This window comes from Tasmannia lanceolata, unplaced genomic scaffold (genome assembly GCF_043159265.1).
Source record: "Tasmannia lanceolata isolate RefF3 unplaced genomic scaffold, GAP_Taslan_0.1 ptg000029l, whole genome shotgun sequence".
Classification (NCBI taxonomy): domain Eukaryota; kingdom Viridiplantae; phylum Streptophyta; class Magnoliopsida; order Canellales; family Winteraceae; genus Tasmannia; species Tasmannia lanceolata.
Window position 1 is genome coordinate 4,926,072 of NW_027518706.1, and position 18,200 is coordinate 4,944,271.

General features: G+C 36.9%; 1 protein-coding gene across 1 annotated transcript; it reads left to right on the forward strand.

Moving 5' to 3' along the window:
• Positions 1-7,788: 7,788 nt before the first annotated feature.
• On the forward strand, positions 7,789-13,395 carry LOC143858934 (LRR receptor-like serine/threonine-protein kinase EFR). The gene is made up of 3 exons (XM_077369641.1): positions 7,789-9,331; positions 9,419-10,369; positions 13,001-13,395. Exons 1-3 carry the CDS (start codon positions 7,789-7,791, stop codon positions 13,393-13,395), a joined length of 2,889 nt encoding a protein of 962 aa, XP_077225756.1.
• Positions 13,396-18,200: the final 4,805 nt, after the last annotated feature.

An 18,200-nucleotide genomic window follows, 5' to 3' on the forward strand; every position in this document is an offset into this window, starting at 1 on the left:
TAGAGATAGAAACTAAAAGTGCAAAGATGAATGCATGCGAAAGATTTAGAGGCTGTTTGGGTTAGGGTTGACCCTCATCCCCTAATATACATTTTTTTTATATTTTTTTTTTCTGTTTTTGTCACGACCAAGCCGAGCCCGACCTTTTATCCTTTTATCGGGTTAGATGGGTTGGGTTAGGGTTGATAGATTTAAAGGCTGTTTGGGTTGGGGTTGACCCTCTTCCCCTAATATACATTTTTTTTTATATTTTTTTCTGTTTTTGTCACGACCAACCCGAGCCCAACATTTTATCCTTTTATCGGGTTAGACGGGTTGGGTTAGGGTTGATAGATTTAAAGGCTGTTTGGGTTAGAGTTGACCCTCGTCCCCTAATATATATATATATATATATATATATATATATATATATGTAAGGAAAGTGTTGGTGAGCTTAAGCGCCCAATCACATTGGGGCCTACTTTGTTAGGATGATCCAAAGCAGTCATTTTAAAGGCCCTATCATAGATGGGGTGTGTACCAAAAATCAGCTCCATAGGATCATCCTAAGCCATCCATTTGTGGAGGTCAAAATGGACAGACATTATTTGTCCACAAATCTGCCCATTGTTGTCCTCCACAAATGGAGGGGTTAGGATGATCCTATGGAGCTGATTTTTGGTACACACCCTATCTATGATAGGGCCTTGCAAATGAATGGTTTGGATCACCACAGAAAATGTGAGACCCATGTGATTGGGGCGCTTAAGCTCACCATAAGTTTGGTGAGCTTAAGCTCACCAACACTTTCCTCTCTCTCTCTCTCTCTCTCTATATATATATATATATATATATATTTTTATTTATTTTTTTATTTTTATTTTTTTCTGTTTTTGTCGCGACCAAGCCGAACCCGACCCTCTATCGGGTTATAAGATGGGTTGGGCTAGGGTTGATAGATTTAAAGGCTGTTTGGGTTAGAGTTGACCCTGGTCCCCTAATATACATTTTTTTTTCTATTTTTTTCCTGTTTGTCGCGACCAAGCCGAACCAGACCCTCTATCCGGTTAGATGGGTTGGGCTAGGGTTGATAGATTTAAAGGCTGTTTGGATTAGAGTTGACCCTCCTCAACCTGGGGTTCGGATTGAGTCGGGCTACGGTTGAGTCATGTGACCTCTGCTTCGGTTAGGTTGGTCACAAACCGACTGAATCGGGCTCGAGTGGCACCCCTATAATTAGCATCATGGTTCTTTTTTTTATCTTTTTTTTAATGACATAGGGAATAGTCCCACCCTAAAAATTGGGGTGGAGACACAGTATCCTGGTTCTTATACCTATGCCTCTACAGTCTACTATATAATATGGCGATGTGTCAAATGATCTGGGCCTCCCAAATTATTGCCCAGAGCGTTGGATAATATATAATATTGGTTGAGAAAAGGTTTCTACACACTAGTGTAGATAAGTTATCTACTCACTAGCTTAAAATACAGTGGGAGCCCACATTGTCTGGGTGATCCAAAGCATTCATTTAATTGGCCCTCACATGGATAGGGTGTCCACAAAAAATTAGCTCCGTAGGATCATCCCAACCCTACGATTTGTGGAGGTAAAATGGACGTAGGGTTGGTATGATCCTATGAAGCTGATTTTTTGTGGACACCCTATCTATGTGAGGGCCCATCAAATGAATGCTTTGGATCACCCAAACAATATATGCCCTCCACTGTATTTTAAGCTAGTGTGTAGATAACTTATCTACACTTGTGTGTAGAAATCATTTTTTGTTTTCATGCCGAAATGTACCACGGACAAGTGATTGGATCCATTGAACTGATCAACGTTCACATCCGTGCTCCATTGCCCTTGAACCCACTTTGATCGGATGATCCTAGCCCCTTATCCTAAAATACTTCTCCTCTATGCCTATGATTTAATTGGTATCAGACCTACGTGCGAAGTTTTTTGACGGTCTGTAAGATCAACGGTATCAATTATACATAAAAAGAGAGCTGCTAATACTACCGAATTGATTTTCTGAAATGGTAATTGCTACAAGTTCTGTTTGGTTTTGAGAAAATAGTTTCCTAAATTGAAGTTGCCATCACTTCAATTGGAACTAGGGTTTTTACAACTAAACTCAGCTACCAGAACTTGTTTTCCATTCAAGCTCTGAGATAATCCATTTGAATAGATCGAGTGGCTGTTCAAATACCAGTTCATTTTAATTTGTTCACGGCTCCGCTACAAGAGACCCTGCATCAGGGGGCCATGGCCACTAAACTAGCTAAGCATGCATGTACAGCCATGCACCATAAAAGAGGTTTTGCAAGTCATTGGGCCGGCCATGGCCCCCCCTCATGCTATATGTACCTCCGCCCCTGTATGTTAAGATAGGTTGTATTTAGAGACTTACTGCTCTGTTTGGTTGCTTGTAGATGGCTGGGGGATTAGGAGAAAAAGAAGTCAGAGAAAAAGACAAGCATGGAAGATTGGGAGAAGATTAGGAGGGAGATTTGTTAGTAGTGTTTGGTTGTGTGAGAAAATTAGCGGAAGATGTAGGGTGTCATTATCAAAATGTAGGGTGGAAGAGAGAGAAAGAGAGAAAAAGAATAAGGCAAGAGAGATTCTCCTAATTCCCCACACAAATTTCTCCATTTTGGTGAAAAAGGGGGAGAAAATTATGGGGGCGAACATTTCCGCCACGTAGGCGCCACCTAGGATAAAATGCAATAATGATGTCTAGAAGTTGTCTAGTGGTCAAATGTCTAAATGACAACCAAACATGTTTTGGGGAGATCTTTGGAAGATCTCAAGCATTTGAAATTCCTACAATCCACCCAAAATAAGCAACCAAACAGAGCAAGTACTCTGTTTGGTTGCTTGTAGATGGGTGGGAGATTAGAGAAGAAGAAGTCAACGGGGAGATCAAAAGCAAATCAAAATACCGGTGAATTAGTGGTGAATCTAGGAAATGTCGTTTGCTTGCCTTGTGAATTAGTGGTGAATTAGTAGGAAATCTCGAAATATTAGCCCAAGATTCGTTTCCCCAAGAATTTCTCCCAAAATTTCTTCCATTTCACAAAATTTCACAAGCGAATTTGGAGGGTGCCACGTCAGCCGACAATGCTGGTGGTCAAAAGCCCAATTTTGTAAAATAAGCAAGCAAACAACTTTAAGCAATTCACGATAATAACTTTTAACGCTATTCTCCTAAAAAATAGCAACCAAATTGATGACTAATTGAATATATCTTATAGATTACGTATTTACACTTAAATTCTCTTTAAAATAAAGAAAAAGTAATTCTTTACATGATAATCATTGATAGCTAAACTTTTGTCTCATGATAATCATTGATGTCTAATTGAATCTATCTTATAGATTAGGTATTTGCACTTAAAATCTCTTTAAAATAAAGAAAAAGTAATTTCTTTACAAAGTAGCTCAATCCTCATATACATTCCCACACGGATAGAAATTTGCCTTATTAACTCTTATGATTTGTTCTTGAACGAGTATGAGTTTTTGAACATTGGTAGAATCTTGCCTTATTAACTCTTATGATTTGTTACCTTTACATTTTTTGTAATTTAGATTTTGAGTGTATAAGTCTCTAGATGGTGTAATTAATGTATTATTAGTACTTACTCCTTTTTCCAAGTTCAATCTTATTAAGTTTCTAATCTGTAGATTTTGTGCCATTATATCATGGTATGGGAGTGCACATGTACACTTGTTAAACTCCTCCATCTAGGAGGAATATCATATCTAGATGATTAAATCCCGACTGATTTTGTGGCAACAGTTGCAACATGGTCTTTATAGTGGATATTAATATTATTACCACAGACTTGAAGGTTTAATTGGCTTTCCCAATACCAGCTTCATGAGCATCCCTAAAACTTTCTATGAACTCAGTATTGTTATCCAAGAAATAATCTTAGGTTTTTTCAACTTAGATGACACCTTCTAATTCTTCCTGACTCTCCCACATACAATCACTTAACAATATTGAGAAATAGCAGAGTTCGTTGGTTTTCCATTTACTACCAATGCTAGCCAAAAGCATGGCATCTTGGACAGGAAGACTACAGAACAGACATCTGAAACAAGCACCTGAACGATGAACTTAAGCTGAACTTATAGCCACTAAGACGAAATCTGTGTCTCGAGGTAGTATTATTATGTGCTCACTCTAGAAGTGTGAACTGGAGAAATGAATCACATCAGGTATACCATATGTTGTTGACGTTTAGAGTTTAGACGTATGAGTAAGTTCTCTTTAGGGAACTTTCTTAAGCCTAGGCATCGAATAGGAAATTCGAGAGAAAGTTTTCCATGAAGGAGTTTCAATGAGCACTATTTCTCTTCTGCTCCAACAGTGTATGAACGGAAGGAACAGCAAGGCTCCAGTTTCTTTCATCCCAACTTCACCTCCTTTCCTGTAAAAAATAATGCCATGTTGCACTTGATTCTGTTACGAACCCGATTCACTTCGCAACATATTTGATCTTCTAATAGGGAATATCAGCTTCTTGATCCACTTCGAGGGAAGGATCAATCCTCCTCTCCGCACAAAGACACACGTTCTTGAACAAGTTTCTTCATTGAATTTAATAAAACATATCTAAAACTATCTATAACCCTTGTCTCTAAGACTCCTTTGTACATGCTATTTATAGAAAATTCCTAATCTAGATAACCCTCGTCTCTAAGACTCCTACCTATACTAAACAACTAGAGAACATATAAAAAAAACAACAGATATCTAAACAGATTTATTTCAACCAATGTGGATCCATTTAGTCATGTAACAATATCTCAAACCGTCGATCACATGCCAGCACAACAAATGATATCATAATCAGGTCCTGTTTGTTTTGGATTTTGACCGTGCGACCAGACCGTGATTAACGGCTTGGATCTCTTTGCGAGATCTTCAGCTACGGAGGATCATTCTCATCCGGTTTACTGGCTGGGGCGGTTGCACAGTTGTTTGACAGATCATACCCTTTTTTATTTTTTAACTTAAAAAATAAAATAAAAATCAATTAAGAGTCCAAAACTGATTACTGAAAATTACTCAAAATCGATTCTCTAATAAAAAACAAACAGGGCCTTAATTTTTTTTTGAAAGATAACAAACAGGGCCTTAATGATTCTCATAATTGCTTGACTCAGCCTTTGAATCCATCAGCTCTGTTCATTTTGGATTTTGGCTCCAAAACTGATTATTGCTCTCAAAATCAAATGCAATTTTCGGTCTTATAATCAGTTTTGGAGTCAAAAACATTGAAACTGGGGGTTTATTTGATTATTTCGAAGTTCTAACCATGAAGTTACAGTTGGTATACATTTTCTATCTTGTGGAGTGTTTTATACTCGGCCGAAATCTGGTAATTGAAAATGTTGATGTTTACATTTATTACATTTGCAGAAGATAAATCGGATGCTCGGCCCCTCCTCAACCTGGGGTTCGGATTGGGTCGGGCTAGGGTTGAGATCATGTGACCTCTGCTTCGGTTAGGTTGGTCACAAACCGACTGAACCGGGCTCGAGTGGCACCCCTATAATTAGCATCATGGTTCTTTTTTTAATCTTTTTTTAATGACATAGGGAATAGTCCCACCCTAAAAATTGGGGTGGGGACACAGTATCATGGTTCTTATACCCATGGTTTTTCGGTTTCGGTAACCGTTTCAGACATTCGGAAAACCGAAATTTCGACCGAAAGTCCGAAATTTCAGTTGAAATTTGGTACTCCAATTCGAAATTCCGGACTGAAATTCCGAAATTCCGGCCGTTTGTAATGTTTTTTAAAATAAAAAATAAAAAATGCATTTTCTCGAAATTTCTGACCGAAATTACCTAAATTACTGAAATTTCGGACCGAAATTCCGAAATTTGGTAAATGGTGAAATATTTAATTTCACCAAATACCGGTTTCGGTCCCCACCGAAAACCGAAATTTCGGTCCGAAATTTCGGATTTCGGTCGAAATTTTAAACCATGCTTATACCTATGCCTTTACTATATAATATGGCGATGTGTCAAATGATCTGGGGCCTCCCAAATTATTGGCCAGAGCGTTGGATAATATATAATATTGGTTGAGAAAAAGGATTCTACACACTAGTGTAGATAAGTTATCTACACACTAGTTTAAAATACAGTGGGGCCCACATTGTTTGGGTGATCCAAAGCATTCATTTAATTGGCCCTCACATAAATAGGGTGTCCACAAAAAATTAGCTCCATAGGATCATCCCAACCCTACGATTTGTGGAGGTAAAATGGACGTAGGATTGAACCCACTTGAACCCACTTTGATAGGATGATCCTAGCCCCTTATCCTAAAAGTGCTTCTCCTCAACGCCTCTATTAATTGGTATCAGAGCTAGGTGGGAAGTTTTCTGACTGTCTATAAGATCAACGGTCTCAATTATACATAAATGCCCATACCCCCCTGTCGGACCCAAAACTTAGGGAAGTGATAAATCCGCCCCTTATTGTTCGATCTTGATGATATATAACTTTTGGCCATAAGCTGAGATTAGATCAATTACTCATATCTTATGGATGGTTGGTTATGAACAATACATTATGTTCTAAATTCAATTGGCAAAACTTGTATTTCGCCTTAAAATATTGATCCAACGATGTTGATATCTCAGTAAGACAGTGGCCATTTCATCTCTTTTCCTCTTGTTATGTGAGAAGGGGTTATCCCCGACCCACGACCCGCTCTCAGATCACGGATCCACACCATCTTGTTTTGATGATTCTAAACACAAGTGATTTTATATCAGTAATATGTTTGAATGTTTGGGTTGTAGTTCTTGTGTTATTTGTGCAATTCAAGGATGCTTGGATAAAGTCAGAGGAGCTAATTTAAAGCATATTTGGGGAGAATTTATATGATGGGTGGCCGTGAAAACACGTGAAGTCTAAAAAAAGTAGGTACGGCTCATTTTTTTTTATGATCCAAACCGTTCATCTGTTTGGGCACAAAGTAAATAGGTTGTGCCCAAAAATCATTTCAATAGGATGATCCTAGCCCTCCCATCTGTAGAAGATTCCATAAATTATTTTTGGAAATCTCCATTTTCAGATCAGTTCAGATCGGAGGGATCATCCTATGGAAATGATTTTTGGGGCACAACCTATTTACGTTATGCCTAGACACCTTGTGACACGTTTTCTGACACGTAGGCAAACTCTCGTTAGCAACAAATGGTAGGTCATGGAATTCTCTAAGCCCGTTTATGTTTTGGATTTTGGACTAAAAAATAGACACAATTTGACTCGGTAATCAGTTTTGGATTCAAAATTGATTTTAAAAGCCAAAAACCTACTCGGCCGGCTTGGAGCGAGCAGTGTTATAATTGAAGGGATTGACGAGGTCAAGTCAATTGATGGCTACATCACCAATCACTATAATCGAGAGAACATATGATTTTCCCTCGACTAATGTATTCTCACGATGGAGAAATTTTTTGGACTGGAGTCAAGAGTACAGAAATTTAATTGAAAGGTGACTTTCGTGGACCCCCTTGAAGGGGAAAGAAACCAAATACTAGACTTTGAAATTTGGAGTCCAAATTCCACATAAAGGTCTAGTGAGATGAAATGAAAATGGGCAGACAAAAAAAATGGTGTATCTGTTCCTCAGCACAAGAAGAGCTTCAACCTGCAGCATGGAGCTTTGGTCATTTATCCTCTCTCTAAATCTCTTCTTTGCTATGAATGTACTACTTTCAGAATCTATAACCACCACCACCTTACTAGGAAACGAAACCGATCGAATGGCTCTGCTCTCCTTCAAGGATGGTGTAAGGAGTGATCCTCTTGGAGCCTTATTATCATGGAACCATACTCTCCATTTATGCCAGTGGAATGGAGTCACGTGCGGTCGGAGGCATCAAAGGGTCACTGTATTGAACCTTAGTGGGCAGAAATTGGAGGGTTATCTGTCTCCTGCCATATCCAACCTCACATTCCTTAAGGAAATCCACCTCCAAGAAAACAGCTTCAATGGCCAAATATCCCAAGATATTGGCCGTCTATTTAGACTGCGACATCTTAATATGAGCTTTAATTCCTTGGGAGGGGAAATTCCATCCAATCTCACCCACTGTAGGGACCTCGGAGTCATCGATTTGAGTTACAATGAGTTTACAGGGAAAATTCCCATCCAACTTAGCACTCTACCGAAGCTATTCGGGTTGTCTCTGGGTCCTAATAATCTTAATGGGAGCATTCCACCTCAACTAGGGAACGTTTCATCTCTCATGTTTCTCAATTTAAGGGGAAATAGTTTGGTGAGACACATCCCAGATGACCTGGCCCGAATTAATCACTTGAAATTGATCATCCTTTCTTCAAATTTATTATCTGGTACGGTTCCTTCCTCTTTTTATAATAATCTCTCGTTTCTTGTGAACTTTGCCGTAACAAATAACCAGTTACACGGAACCATTCCACGCAACATAGGATTCTCTATTCCTAATCTCAAATATCTACTTTTAGGAGCCAATCAATTTACCGGACGCATTCCAAATTCATTATCCAATGTTTCAAGTCTTAAATGGCTTGAAATGGAAGAGAACCAGTTTAGCGGACCAGTGCCTGAAAATATTGGTTGGGGAAAGAATCTATTCGTATTAGGCTTGAGCCATAATTACCTAGGCCTTGGTAGAGCTGATGACTTGAAATTTTTCACTTCTTTGACCAACTGTAGTAATCTAAAGTTGTTGGAAATACAGAGAAATCATTTTGCTGGCCCACTTCCCAACTCCATAGCAAATCTCTCAACTCACCTTTATCAGTTGGCAATAGGACAAAGCCAAATTTCTGGTAACATCCCTAGTCAGATCGGGAATCTCATCAACTTACAAAGTTTGGCTATATATTCAACCTTCATCACGGGTTCTATTCCCACTTCAATTGGGATGCTCCAGAACCTACAACACCTCTACTTGGGAAATAATAATCTGTCCGGTAAAATCCCATACAATATTGGAAATCTTACTCGATTGACCAACCTCGATTTAGGATATAACAACCTGCAAGGAAGCATACCTCTATCTCTTGCAAACTGTACAAAACTTTTAGAATTGTTCCTTTCTAGAAATAACCTTCGAGATACGATACCAAAACAAATTATTGGCCTTTCTTCGCTATCAATTGCACTCGATTTGTCTCAAAATTTTTTTACTGGCTCTCTCCCATCAGATGTGGGTAACTTGGAAATTCTAAAGATATTGGATGTTTCTCAGAACAAATTGTCAGGTGAAATCCCAAGCACTCTTGCAGATTGTAAGAGCATGCGAGAACTTTATATGCAGGGTAACACCTTCTGAGGAGATGTTTCGTCAGTTTTTACTACATTAACATCCATTGAAGCCCTTGATCTTTCATACAATAACTTCTCAGGAAAGATTCCAAAATATCTAGAGGGGTTTAAGTTTCTACAGTATCTAAACTTGTCTTTCAATCATTTTGAGGGTGAAGTTCCAAAACAAGGGGTCTTTGGAAATGCCAGTGCAATTTCAGTCGTGGGAAATGATAATCTTTGTGGTGGTATCCCAGAATTAAAGTTGCCTGCATGCCCAGTGCTAGCTAATGACAGACGAGGAAAAGCCCATGTTTCTAGAGTAATCATTCTAGTAGTAAGTGCGGTTGTATGTTTGATTTTCTTATTGTGTGTCCCTGCTTCACTTTACTGGACAAGAAAGTCAAACAAGAAACCATCTTCCATATCTTCTATGGAGGGTCGGCATTTGAAGGTTTCTTATGCAGAGCTCTTTAAAGCAACAGATGGGTTCTCTTCAGCCAATTTGATAGGAGCAGGAAGTTATGGATCAGTGTACAAGGGAATCCTTGGGCACATTGAAAATGTTGTTGCTGTCAAAGTGCTCAACCTTCACTTAAGGGGAGCTTCAAAGAGTTTCGTAGCTGAATGCAACGCGTTGAGAAACATTCGTCATCGAAATCTTGTGAAGATCATAACTTCTTGTTCAAGCATCGATTTTGGAGGTAATGATTTCAAAGCTCTCGTGCTTGAGTTCATGCCAAATGGGAGTCTAGAGAAGTGGTTGCATTCAAAATTAGATGGGCAACATCAATTAGGAAGTTTAAACTTCATTAAGAGATTAAACATAGCAATTGGCATAGCTACTGCGCAGGATTATCTTCATCATCATTGCCATACACCGATAGCTCATTGTGATCTAAAGCCAAGCAACATTTTTTTGGATGAAGACATGAATGCTCATGTGGGTGATTTTGGGTTAGCCAAGTTTTATCCAAGAATCATTCAGAGCTCATCTGAAGACCAAAGCAGCACAACTGGATTAAAGGGAACTATTGGGTACATTGCTCCAGGTAATAATTTGATCAATTTTCGTCATCCTATCTATTCTCAATGAGCTTTTTAAAATATTTCTCACTTATTAGGTATATAATGTAGTGCAACAAAGGCTAAATTAGCATCTTGAACCAAAAAAAATTACTTGATAGCATTTCTATATTTATTGACAGAGTATATAGGAATGTTATTTTACATCAAGTGGTCTCGTACATGTCACCCGAATAATAGGCGGCCTTTTTAGTACCTATGACCATGAGTTCTTTATGCAAAATAGTTGTGTAGAAAATGGTAATCTCGTAACTGCTTAAAAAGTTATAATATTGGAAAAATTCGGAGTAGTAATTATTCAATTATTCAATAAAATCTCTAATATGATTAGAAAATAATGAGAAATTTTGTAAATTTCCAAAAAAACCCATGACTAATGTTTCTCAACAAAAAATGGCCCAACACTCCAATGATGAATCAAATCGTGCTTCTTAAATGAGCTAGAGCAGTAAAACACCCCAAAGACCCATGAGAGAAAATATATTCCAATGAAAGAAGCAAAAGTACCATGAAAAGTGCCTTTTTTCAAAATTATCCAACTTTTCAAAAAGGACCAAAACGCCCTGGAGTTGGCCAATCGGACGAGCCCCTGTTTGATTGGATCCCACTACTGCTAGGCGTCATTGCCACAGCCTGAAACCATGTGTGCAACCCCTTTGCCATTTCAAAGATTGGGTGAACCATTTGCCAAGATTGTCTAGAGCTGAACGATCGGCAACCACCCTTGAGCGAAGGTATAACACTCTGAGGAGTGTGACAAAGCCGAACATTTAGCAACTAATTATCCACGAAGCTATAACACCCTGTCTCTTCTTGCATCTGTAGATTTTGTGGTTACTACATCTGTAAATTTTCTGGTTAATGCATTAATTGTGGAGATTTTGGACTTAATAAGATTATTGGAGCCAAGGATTGAGCATCGTAGGAGGTAGGATAATGAGGCGGCGGATATTCTAGCAAAGGAAGGAGTCCTCAGGGAGTCCATGTTAGTCGTGTCGCCGGTTATCTCACCTATCTAACAGGCTTTGTAATGTGTCTGCGGACCACTTTTAAGTATCATGTGTGGGACATCTTGTCCCGCCCAATACTTTTCGACTATTAATGCAATGTCAATTTTTTTTAAAAAAGAACATAGAGTGTTAGGTATTTGTTTTCGTTCCACTGGTTCGTACGAAGGGTGGGGGTCAAGTAGCCACTTTCTGGCATCGGCCTCACAAGGTTTCCAGATTAATGAGTGCCGCCAAAGATCCCAATTGGCGCATCACAGGTTCACTCCACGCCATCTGCTGAAGGTGCACACACTTTCCTCTAGATGTCAGTGGAGGATGCTTCCCACACTAAGAACCCTTGCTTTCTTTCTAATAAATAGTTGTTTCTATTAATCCCTAGTCAAACATTTCAACTTTTGGTGATTTTTTTCAAAGAAAAGCGGTTTGGAAGAAAGATGAATTATGTTCTCCAAAGGAGCTTGAGCACATGACAAGCGATACTTTCCTAGTCTGGTTATATGGTTCTAGACAGAGTCATGTCCAGGACTTAGGGCCTATAATCCCTAAATTTAATGTGTTTGATAAATATAGGTCAAGGAGGTTTCTAATAATTACTAATAATAAATATGAGACTTTTGGATTAATGTTGTGACTGAAATAGTGTTTCCCTTGGAAAGAAGGGTAAAATTATGCCATTTCCCTTTTCGAGACACGTTTGGTTGGCGTGCACTATTCATTCTACTTTCTTGTGTTTAATGGATTTTAAACAATTGCCTTTTAAGTTGCCTCTCCCAAGTCAACATGAAAGTGAAATTAAAGATGATATTTACAACTATTTTGTTTGTACTTAGAAAATGATATCATTTCATTTCCTTCTACTTCTACGAATTTTTTACCTTACAAATAGTATGAAGTTTAATTTGATCTACTTTTGTAGTGCTTTTGCATGTGTAATCACTGAGACTTGGTTGGTTTCAGATGAAAAAATCATGTTGAGAACCCGTGTGGGACATGTACGTCTCAAATTGCAGGAGTCTCTAAGACAGTCGATCTCTTTTATCTCTTTTCTGTTTTTTCTGGATGCTACTGCCTCAACTTTATAATTATCACACATTTTGAATTTTACCCATCCTTTTAGTATTTTTTTTAAAAAGAAATAAAACATTATATTTATTTAACTTATTAAAAGTTAAATATGTTATTGGTTACAATAATAGTATTATGAAAACAAATTAAAATTTGTCAAATGATTAAAATATTTTGGCAAATCTACAAATCATTCCTTTTTAGGTTTACTGAATTTGACACTAGAAACCCATGTCAGAAGATTCTGACACTCGTACCAGTAAAAATGCAACACAGGACATAAGTTCTACATTTTCTTTCATTGTGCTAAATCGCTTCTTATGTGTTTCTCTAAAAATTCTAGACTCTTTCCATGCAACGTAGGGTTCTAAATGTGAAGAGATCATTCAATTATCTATCATCTCTTAGATAAATTTTCCTCCTTTTTTTTTAAAATCAAACCTCATATTTACTTTTAGTTTCTACCTCGAATCTCATATCCTTTATCACAACAAAAAGTGTAAAAGATGTGTGGAATTGCAGAATATGGGGCAGGTGGTCATGTGTCCACAATCGGAGATGTGTATAGCTATGGGATTCTTTTATTGGAGATATTCACTGGAAAGCGCCCCACAGATGACATGTTTAAGGATGGCCTTAGTCTTCACAAATTTGTCAAGATGTCTTTGCCTGATCGAGTGATGGAGATTCTAGATCCATTAATTCTTTTAGAAGATGATGAAGAAAGAGCTACAAACATTGCTGAGAATTACAATGATAAGATACGTCGTTTGCAAGAGTGTTTGGTATCCTTAGTGAGGATTGGAGTGGTGTGTTCTGCAGAATCTCCGAGAGAACGAATGGAGATGGCAGACGTTGTAAAGGAAATGTGTTCTATTAGAAACATATATCTTGGTGCTGGGATCCACAGAGAATGATGAAATAGGGCCTTATTTGTCAGTGACGGTTTATCTTACCTCAGTAATTTTTGAGATACTATGGAAAAAATAATTTCACTGCTACATCCGCTTTTGTTTCCCAATGGACAAAGATTACAATTTTACATGTTATTTCTTCGATGTATTTGTAAGTTAATGTTATATTATATGCGTTCTGTTTGGTGGTGCCACTTGCAAGTAATGTTTTTTCTCATATCTATATATTCTTCGCCTATTAATACAAAATTACTATCAAATCTTGAGTATGAAGGTTTCCACTGCAATACATTGATCATTCCATCTTGCGAGATTTATGGAAGATGATTACCAAGCCATTACTTAAAACAAGGTAGCTACATGTTGGAAATTAAAGATAAGTTTGTGGAAGAATGCTTTATTCTTCATTCTCCTTTTTTCTCCTTTCATTTGAATTTGTATGTGATGAATGCGTTTCTTCAAATTCAGTCTTGGAGAAACCCTCTCTCCAAGTTTGTACGGAGTGAGATAGGCCTATTTTGATGAGAAACACTCTCCTACTTTTTCTTCTTTTTATTCTCCTTTGAATTTTTTAGGTTTTGTTTTCCTTTCTCTTTGATTTTTCCTTCCTTTAGGTGACCCCTTGATTTTTTCCGTTATTGGACTCATCACGCACAAACCGATTAATCCCATAGTTCGCAATATGTGATTCAGCAAAAAAAAAAAAAAAAAAAAGGTATAGCAAAAATTCGAGTTTAATACGGTACTGGTTGAAAAAACCATAGTAAAAAAAAGAAACACAAGAAAATGAGTTTAGAATTTTGTCATTTACAAAATATGGTGGTGCTAAAATTAGAAAGTTAGCCGGAAAAACGTGTTTAAAATGTTTAAAATGCATTTTAAACGTGCTTAAAACATTTGCCTAAAAAAAATAGAGTTTTATTCGTTGTAAAAGTTTTAAACGGCACACCAATAAAACAAAAAGAAAAAAAACATCATTTTAAACAGAGTTTTGCTAGCTATGATTAAACATGAGGAATAAAGGACATTTTATATTACTCCGTGATGTGTAATATAAAACCAATTTTAGGAAGAATAAAGCCTAGAACTACTGTCCTAAAAGATGGGTGAAGAATACCCTGTTTTAGGAAGGTTGAATGGTACAGCACCACCTTCTACTCTACTCTAACCACATGAAAATAATAAAAAGTTTTCAATTCCAATCCATTGAGGAGTGATTAATTGAGATTTGAGGTTGGTGGGTTATCTGTAAAACTATAAGAGAAGTAAAAACAAGGGAAATGATTTCAGCACAACTATGTTTTGATACATGCGCTCATGTATCTTGTCTTTTAGCATTTACTTGTCAGGTAAGTGCTTTTTGGGGACAGTAAAAAACCTTTTACAGCTCTTTAAATATAAAAGACAAGAAACATGAGCCTCTTGTGTCAAAAGATGTGTGTGTTGAAATCATTTCCCCAAAACAAACAGCAAGTGACAAAAGACAAAAGCCATTTATAGTTTGTGATTAATTGCAGCCCTATTTTCCTAGCATTGCTCCCTTCTATTTGTCTCTTCCTAAGTAATGAAAAGGGGCACATTTATCTTTCCCTATCTTTAATTTCATATCTTTTTATCTTAACCCACCTGATAAGAACAAACAACAAATAAATTTTTTTTGTTCGTATCTTCATTCTACATGTCTAATGAGAGAGATTTAGAGTGAACCTAAATTATAAACGGAGGATCACCCATTGGCATTGTCATTGTGATTTCTCACGATCCGCCCATTGGAATTTCCATTTTCGCCAAGGTGTATGACCTCCTCATGATGTGTTTTAATTTTATTTATTTATTTATCTTTTATATTATTTTAAATTCAATACGTTTATCATATTCACATGAGAGAGAGAGAGAGAGAGAGAGAGAGAGAGAGAGAGTGCTTAAGGTCCTTTTTGGATTGCCAAAAAAAACAAAAAAAAGAAAATTTCACAGGAAATTTGTTCTTACGGCCCCGTTTCTTTCGACATAAAATTTGTTTTATGTTGTAAAAATGATCATAAAACAAATTTTATGTCCAATTTTACGTCGAAAGAAACGGAGCCTACTCAAATTTTTTCTTCCCACAATTTAGGGGGATGTCATCATAAATTGATGGTCCCTGTCATTGTAAATCGAATAGGGTTGTTTCAAGTTTCCTTTTTTCTTGTTTTAAAAAAGTAAGAAATTTTAGTGACACTTTTCCTTTCCAAGAGAATTCATGTTAGAAACAAGCATGTCGAACGAGTGTGGAAAAACCCAAAATGATGTTGATTTTTTTTTATTTTTATAAAAGCGTAAATTTTAAATGTTAGATACGAAAGTTCTAAGCTTAGTTATTTATTAAGCTTAAAACAACAACACTACCTTGCAGACAAGAGTTTTCAACTCATATAGTTGCCCATTGTTGATGGAAGGGCTAACTTGCACAAAGCTCGGGTCTAGTTTTAAACCAATATGATACATTAAATGGCCCAGTTAAGAGCTTTTTCGAAGCTCACAGTCTAACGCATAAAGATTCGAGTCTTGTTGTCACCGAATAACATGGCAATATATGTTATTTTATGTCATGTTACAACTATCTCAATCATCCAGGGAGCACACATGTAAACTGATAATCTATGATATTGGTCAACGAAAAGATTAGAATGGTGATTGCACAAAACTCACATTAAATTTAACAACCCTATTTGCTTGAACATGTAACAAAAATGGGCAATTGCTTGCTAAGAAATGATATCAGCACTACCATGTTTTGATATTTCCACAAAAGCTACTTGTCTTTTAATATTTAAAGTGGCATACATGTAAACTGATAATCTATAATATTGGTCGACGAAAAAGAGTAGAATGGTCATTGCACAAAACTCACATTAATATAATAACCCTAATTGCTTGAACATGTAACAAAAATGGGCAATTGCTTGCTAAGAAATGATATCAGCACTACCATGTTTTGATATTTCCACTAAAGCATCTTGTCTTTTAATATTTAAAGAGATGTCAAAAGGTTATTACAGTTCCCACAAGAAAATTAAAAAGAAAAGACAAGCTGGGAAAGTGCAACTATTAAAACATGGTCGTGGTGATGTCTAGGGGTGTCAATGGATCCAGACGGTCCGATGGATCGTCCAAATCCAAATGTTAATGAACGGGATCTAAACATATGAATAGGATCCATGGGCATATTTCGGATCATCAAATCGGGGATCCGAAAAATGTTGGATTTTGTACGGGCATGCCACATATGTCCATTGAATAGTCACGATCCGAAATGGTTAACAAAAATACCCTCCAAATTTTGTTAATGCTAACCGTTCTATGAAGGGTATTTTGGTCAAAACCTCTCTTATCACTTAATGAATAGGATGGGAATGCGATTTCGCTCATTTCAGTCGTTTCATTTCATACTTTCACGAAGGAAAAGAGAGAGGGGTTTTGTTCTTTATGGATCATATTCTTTGATAATAGTTATACATTATATTTGTGTATGTAATTTTGATTAGTTTTATTGTTTACAAGCATTATTATACACATAGGTTAAACATAGATAAATTTTTAATTTAGTTGAAGAAAATGCATAGAGACAAACTAACAGTGGACTGCCATTCTATTTCTTTTTTTAAAAATTAATTGTTTACTTAGCTTAGTGGGACATAATAGGACATTCCAATGGACGGTCCGAATTAAAATGGATCATGATCATGACGTGGAAAGTAGGATCCGAAGAACAATCCGACTCCGACCCGACCGATAAGGAATTTGAATGGATCGTGACTGTGACATAGGTGGATCCGACCCGAAGTGGATCCGGTGACACCCCTAGTGATGTCATTTCCCTTGATAAAATGTGACAATAATGTGACAGGTGGTCCTTACCACTGGCAAATGTAAAAACATCAGCGATTATTTTAAGCTAATTTGTGGCGGTCAATAAGGATGATAAGAAACGAATGAATGCTCTCTTCAATTGAGAGTTCTTTAAAAAAGGAAATTCTATCTAACTAATCACAACTGACAGGTCTCCTGGATAACTACAATAGTTACACGTGGGATCTGGATAAATCCAATCCAATACTGACCATTGTTAGCAAAACTCCGTTTTATTAGTGTGCGCCATTTAAAACTTTTACAACGAATAAAACTCCATTTTTTTGAGGCAAATGTTTTAAACACATGTTAAAGGCGTTTTAAACGTTTTAAACATACTTTTTGGGCCAACTTTCTTATTTGACCCCACCATATTTTGTAAATGACAAAATTCTAAGGGAAATGATAAATTCGCCCCTTTTGATCACCAGGAACACCCCCTGTCAGTGCATCAATGACTAAAGAGGGGCTGTTGAACTTTTGTCAAAAGATTTAAATGCCCCAGACTGCCAAAAACACTGACAGGGGTGTTCCTGGTGATCAAAAGGGGCGAATATATCACTTCCCAATTCTGAACTCATTTTCTTGTGTTTCCGTTTTTTTACTTAGTTTTTTTTTTTTTTGAACAAATGCCATATAAAACTCGAAATTTTGGCTTTCCTATTTTTTTTTTGCCGAATCATGTTTTACTGACTTTGTTGTGCTCACTAGATTAGTATTATGAAAATTGGGTCATAAAAACTTTTGCTAGAAATAATGCGGAATTCAAACTTAATGGCAAATCAAACAACAATCCACAAATTAAAGATAGAATCAAATGTACAAACAAGAATAGAGAGACCAGATAGAAAGTGTGGGCTGAGATTTGCTTAGTTCTTGGAACTTGGCAGTTTTTACTAAAATGCCACTCAAACGACTAG